Genomic DNA, 6,630 nt, shown 5'->3' with positions numbered 1-6,630 from the left:
AAATCCAGGCTTCATAACTAAAATAGGAGCTGTGAATGATGGGTGAATCTAGGTGATGAAGCACTTGCTTTTATCTTAATAGAAATTTTTTTCCGAAGAAGCAGAAAGTGAAATTTCGCTAGTTTCATTCTTTTAACATAGGAAAGCTTCCATATACACCAGCAGAGGCAGGTAGGCAAAAATAACTGTGGCATATCTGATACTGAGATTTTGAGGAGGAGTGCCAACTGGACATGATTTGCCGGTCTTATAATTCTTAAGGGTATATCACTATGATTTTGTTTTAGATTAATTGCAAATTATATTCATAGAATATATGCCTACAGTAGTAGAGCTATTATTTGTTCACTTTTGACTAAGAAGATGAACAGTACCACTACAATGGAAAAGCAGAAGTTCTGATTATTCAATACAGCCTATAATGACAAAATACAACATGCAGTGAAATCCAGCTTACATCCATGGTGACTGATGAAATAGAGCTCATTTTTTTATTTCTTCTCTTCCTCTTCATGCTTGAGCATTTTCAGAATACTAAAGTAACTGGTATGTCAAATTGCACAGTGTAGTTTGCTTACAAAGAGACAAATGATAACTCAAGAGTGATTTTCTTTTCCTTAAGTTCATTTGGAATATAGACTATTATTATTGTGCCTCCTTAAATAATATAAAAATCTACTTTATAAAGCATAGTTGCAACTAAAGGAAATATGTAGGATACAGGCACAAGAAAAAATGAGTGATCAGAGTCCTGCACTACTGAAATTAGTCTCATAACCAGGAATGTAGAAAAACCTAAGTCTTCAGCTTCTAAACACATGCCCTTACTAAGTCTGTATGTGCTATATCTTCAAGAATTCCCATTTTCTTTACATTAAGATTTGAAAACTTTGGATAATCACTTATGAATGAAGAACGGTGAAAGTCACATATGATGAACACCCAAGCACTTCATAAATGGAAGTTTCCCTGTAAGGCATTGAAGACCTGTCTTCAAATCTGAGTAGCTGCCTCCGCCCGATGTTTTCATCTGGATGTGCAGAAGTAAAGATTAATGCTGCTGAAAGAGACATAAAAGTGTTCATACAACGTATGCACTACAGCTAGAAAACATCTGGCACAACTAGTGCAGAATTGCAGCACAGAAGCTGCCTTAAGAAATGTAATCTTTCCCTGTCTAAAATTCAGAGTATATGAAAAATGAAAGAACACCACAAAAATCCGAATGTTTCTTTGCCTACAAAGTCTGTACTGTGATGGTTTCTACCTTTGACACTAAGTGTCCAGTTTTAAAATGTACAGTTTCATTTAAACTATACAAAAATAAGACTAAACATACATTCCACTTTACAATTCCAATTTGTCTGTGGCCAGAAGAGAAGGGAATTGCAGATGGGTGTGGGAATGGATTGGATTCTTTATTCTGGACCAGCTGGAATACTGGACCATAGCCTAACTCCCTTATTCATGTTGACTATTCTCTTTATATCTACCTAGATAATGAATACAAAAAAAAAAAAGGGAATCAGATTTTTGTAACTGTAGGTGGGATCCACACAGACACAAAAGCTCAATTAGGTGGACTCTCTCTCCCTCTGGAGTCTTTTAAAACTGCCAACTTTTCTCCATTGACTGTAAGAAAAATGAGGTGCATGCTTCAGAAGGACTGTTTTGCTCTATATTTGAATCTTAGATCCAAGTGAAGTTCTCAAGTTAAACAGATAATATGTCATCTGTGTGTAAAACATTTTTATATAGGCAAATTTTCAGCCCATTTACCAATTTCCTGCTGTATAGTTTTCTGGGCTTTGGGAAAGAAAATTAGATTAAACACCAGAGTATTCCAGTTGTAGTTGTATTAAAACCTATAAAATTAAGCATTATATATTACCTTAGATGTGTCATTAGAATTTTTCTGTAAAAAAGATTTTATTTCTATAGTGCTTGCCTTTGGCCTAACAAGACAGAAATCAGTTTCATAAGTGTAAACAAGGACCAACACATGTATGGAAAAATAAAAATATTTAAAATTTTATAGACTTTTATATTAGCTGTGCAATGCAAATATGGAGGAAGAGGATGAGGACGAGGACGAGGAGGAGGAAGAGGAAGAGAGAGGAAGAGAGAGGAAGAGGAGAAATTTCTCCTTTTAAACTACTTTATGTTCTAACTTTACTACTCCAAATTTGAATTTGTCAATAAAAATAAAATAAGTAACTTTGCTATTTAACCTGTAGGTAGCTTTTTAGATTGAAAACACAGTCTTGATAGGGGATACAGTATTCTAGGTATCTGAAAAGTACCTCGTACAGTGGGGCTTTGATATGGATTCCTATATTGCACCTGCATTAAAATTACACTTGCAATTCTAATGATTAACAACACAGTTGAGCAGTTGGTAGCATTTCAATAAAGTCAAAAGGAAAATTAAGAAATTACTTGCATGCAAACCCTGTTTGTATGTCTTACATGCAAATAATTTGGCTGAATTCATAATTTTGCAGAAAGAGAAGAACTCATATAAGCACTTTATATGACACACTGCATATAAGCATATTTATGATTTTGATGATTAATCAAAATGGCATTAAACATCATCTTTCAGTGAAAGACAACAAACTATCTCTATGAAAACAAGTTATGGAATTAGTTCTTAAACAATAGTTTCAAGTGGGGTTTTTTTGCTTTAAAATGTCATTTTAATGGCTGTAATAATGTAGTACATAGAAACAGTGCAATAGGATATATGTTGAGGGAAGTTTATTTTTTAAACATATTTTATAGTACAGAGAGACCAATTGAAAGTAATTATGTTTGATTTATGATAATATAAATTAATGAAGACGCTATTTTTAATATTCCTTGTGATGTAAAATCATACTTGATCTTAGAGGATTGCGATTGCAAGAGTTTTTCTTTTGTTTAAAAATAGACATTTATATTATATGAAAAACTGGCAGCTGATATTTTAAAAAATATGATGGCAAGACTATAGTAACTAAATTTATTAAATTTATCTTTCTGTATAACACTAAAAGGAACTGTAATATCTTCTTTACATTTTGTAATCATAATTTCACGAATTAGTAATGAAAAATATATTGAAAATTCAAGAAAAGATTAAAACAAAGCTCGTATCAGATGTTCAGGAATGAACTATACTGCTATTACAATAGACTTCTGCAGTTTCCATTAATTAGCACTAAAATGGGCTCAACATTTTTATTTCACCATTTCTTTACATCCTAAGATACCGATACCATGACACATAATATTACTAACTTACTAAAGAGTCAAACTACACACAATCTTTAAAAAAGCAGTTGGAATAATAAAATACAGTAACACTGCAGTCCATTTTCATGGCAAATTTTGCCAGGCATTTTGTATGGATTGCCATAATTTAATTGTCTTCTACTTTATCATCTCTTTCAAAAACTGAATCACACAACAGATTATAAGTCTTTAAATTCACAATTTCCATTGAAGATAATTCTCTTTTAAATGGAGATAGGTTAAAATCAGATGCAGAATAGTGTTGGATTAAATCTTTAATGTTAAGGTAATGGAAATTCACAATCCCCTCTGCCCTCCCTGAACTTTCTTGAGCTGCAAAGTAAGAGAAAAATCTCACAGAAACAACCATTAGCATGAGCAACTGCACTCTCATTAGTATAGATGGGAATTATGCCATTGATAACAACGTAAGAAGGATCCAGACCTCCTAAGTGGTGCTTGAATCTTTCCCTTTCCCCATGTCAACCAAACAGTGAATTAACGTCTTCTAGAATATATTTAATTTTGACTGAATATGACAGTTATTGGATAGTAAACTCAGGAGTTTTGAGATCTAACAGGGTAATAGGGATGCAGGGACCCAATCAACCCTTCTGTCAGCTTTTCAAAAGAATTCCATTTATGTGTGATTTTCAGATTGCATGTGTTCTGTTCTAAAATTAAGCTGAAATTCTCATTGCTGTGAGTGGGAGCTACAAGCATATGTCATTAGTAGGACTGTAAGTGGGTTAGTGCATTCCATGCGTTGTATACTATACAGGGCTTCTTGCCCACATTCTGTGCATAAATGGGTCCAGACCGAATAGTGACCCTATAGACTTTGAACTTCAAGAAAGGATTGGTTTTGGATCCTAATGTATACTTTCATAAAATTTGTACCTGCTGAGATCTAAAACAAGAGCTAAATTAATGTGGGGTAATTTAAGTTAAAAAATAATCCAGATCCATTTTTTATGAAACATATTCTTTTGTTCTGTAGTGTTATTTCCTCTAGCTCAGGACCATACATCTCTCTATGGTTCCAGATATCCCCTATTGCCCAGTGTGCCTTTTGCTTTCTCTCTTTGCACAGTAATACTGAAAATTTGAGCTTTCTGAAATTAGTAAGCACTACTTTGCAGGAAAATGTCTACAGACTCCAGGAACAGAATCTGTGTTACTGTTACCTTGTTTTGTGTCAGCAGGGTTAATAAAGCTCTGTTTAGCCCAAATCTAAACATCTTTTCTGAGCTGTATAATGAGACCCAAATATTCAGAACTACATGCTTCTTCCAGCCTGCAGATAAAACGTTAATTTTTGCTGCTGTGGCTATTATACTGCATGTTGCACAAACTAGTGGACAAATAAGGGAGAATTTTATATTTAATATTGTATATTCCTCTGAATTTTCTTAAGGTGAATATTGCTTTCTTAATAAGAGAAAAGATGGATTCCATATGTTGAAAAGGTACACACTTGCAGCTTTGGAGATACTTCAGCAATTACACAGCCTTACAAAAAGATGAAATTAGAAGATATTCGGGTTTTGGAAAAGAAAGTTGCTGATTAAGCAGACTTTTAAACGTTGACAATAAAAATATCAATGTCCTTAGAAGGACAGCTTTTCATCACTTGAAACCTTTTTCTGTTTATGATCTCTCCATAGTCCCAAGATTGCTATTCCCTCAACACATTTGCTGTTTTTTCTGCCTTTTTCACCTAAATACTTAAAATTACTTTTGACTTATTTTTAAAGGTAAGGAAGTATTTAAAAGAATTAATTGTCATCACTGCTAGCTGTAGAAGAATAGTTCTTGTTAGGATATATTATCACAACTTCTTGTCCTTTTTCTGTTTGACATTTATTCTCTATTTAAGGATACTGGAAGATGCTAAAACATTAAAGTGCTCCCACTATGCTTTCTCGTGCTTTCTAATAATGAGAGCAGGAAGAATAGGGGAAGAAATTGAAGACCCCAATAACTCACAAAGTAGTAAGGAAAACCATACCTTTCTGAAATATAACCATACCTGCCCCAAATGTGTCACTGACAGTGGAAACAATCTGCTTATTTGTCAACATAGCTTCACCACTTTGACTTTTTTGTCATTCACATAGTGCAGTCAGAGTATCAGTAATATCTCAAATGCAGTTCTACAAAGCAATATGTGGATTATTTGTTTATTCTTCAGAATTTAACATAGGAAGGAGATATAAAAAAAGCACTTTAAATAGGAGATGATAAATTTCTCAGTACCCTAACCCTATAACTCCTTGATAAATTGAAGGACCAAAAAAGTGAGAAATTGTAATTTTTGTTACTTGAAATCAAGGGGCCCTTGAAGGATTAAGAACAACAAACCTTCTCACCTGATCATAGGAGATATAGTGTTTCTGAATATTTTTATTCATGAAACCTTTCCTTGTTTTGAACACAAGTGAAGACACATCTCAGTTCATTGTCAGGAAGATGATGAAAAGCAGGGAAAAGGTCTGCAGCATTGCTACAGCTGAAGATCTGCATGATGTTATGGTTAACGAAGAACTGTGAGGAACTCCCTGTCATTTTGGTTGTACCTTTTTCCAAAGCACAGGTTACAGATGACACTTGCTAAACATCTGGTGAGGAAGCTAGCACGACCAAAGCTACCCGCTGTGTCTGAGAGGTCCCTAAAAGCTCTCACAACCTCTGAAACTTCTAAGTGTATCTGTTCTTGTAGCAGACAAAAGCATGTGAGGTTTTTGTCTGCTTTCAATGACAGCTTTCTCAGGGCATTTTTTGCAATCTCCTTGTGGACATTCCATCCTTCTCTATATTTCTTATTGAAAGTCATGCATCCCTCATTTTCAGTCAAAGAAAAACTATAAAGCTCTGATCTGCCAATAGAGCTTTCTCCTTGTATTTCTAAAGCCTTCTTAAATGTGTCAAAGCCACGCAGAACTACCTCTGGCATGGATCCCACGTTTGTTTGAAACATATCTCCATATTTCTCTCTTGATTTTATTAATATTATATGAGGATCTTCTCCAAGTTGCAGCAAGTTTCCAGTAATCAGCCAAGGGGTTGGACCCAGAGGCCTCTTCATCCTTTTCTTACCTGTCTTCTTACACTTTATAGCAACAGACACCTGCAAATCCAGGCAGTCCTATCATCTCATAACTGCTCAGCAGTGCTGTGAATATTTCTGCATATGTCGATTCTGAAATAAAAAAAAAGTTCAACACAGTGTGTCCCATGGCACACATAGACCAACTAAGAAGCACACATGCTTCTATGAGAAGTAAAAGAAAAACCTAGCTATTGCCAGTATTATCATTCTGCTTATACTTGACAAAACTCGTCCTGCATTAA

At 34.3% G+C, this 6,630-nt stretch overlaps 1 protein-coding gene across 1 annotated transcript in view; it reads right to left on the bottom strand.

The window, feature by feature from the left end:
• Positions 1-6,364, bottom strand: part of LOC103903982 (cytochrome P450 1A4-like) — an 8,595-nt gene extending 2,231 nt beyond the window's left edge. Inside the window, 4 exon segments of the mRNA XM_009285302.2 lie at positions 5,393-5,432; positions 5,649-5,695; positions 5,727-5,815; positions 5,817-6,364. Coding sequence (XP_009283577.2) covers positions 5,393-5,432; positions 5,649-5,695; positions 5,727-5,815; positions 5,817-6,364 — 724 coding nt within the window.
• Positions 6,365-6,630: the final 266 nt, after the last annotated feature.

The sequence above is a fragment of the Aptenodytes forsteri genome, unplaced genomic scaffold (assembly GCF_000699145.1).
Source record: "Aptenodytes forsteri isolate BGI_AS27 unplaced genomic scaffold, ASM69914v1 Scaffold151, whole genome shotgun sequence".
Classification (NCBI taxonomy): domain Eukaryota; kingdom Metazoa; phylum Chordata; class Aves; order Sphenisciformes; family Spheniscidae; genus Aptenodytes; species Aptenodytes forsteri.
Note: the sequence above shows the minus strand (reverse complement) of the source record. Positions and strands in the feature narration are given on the sequence as shown.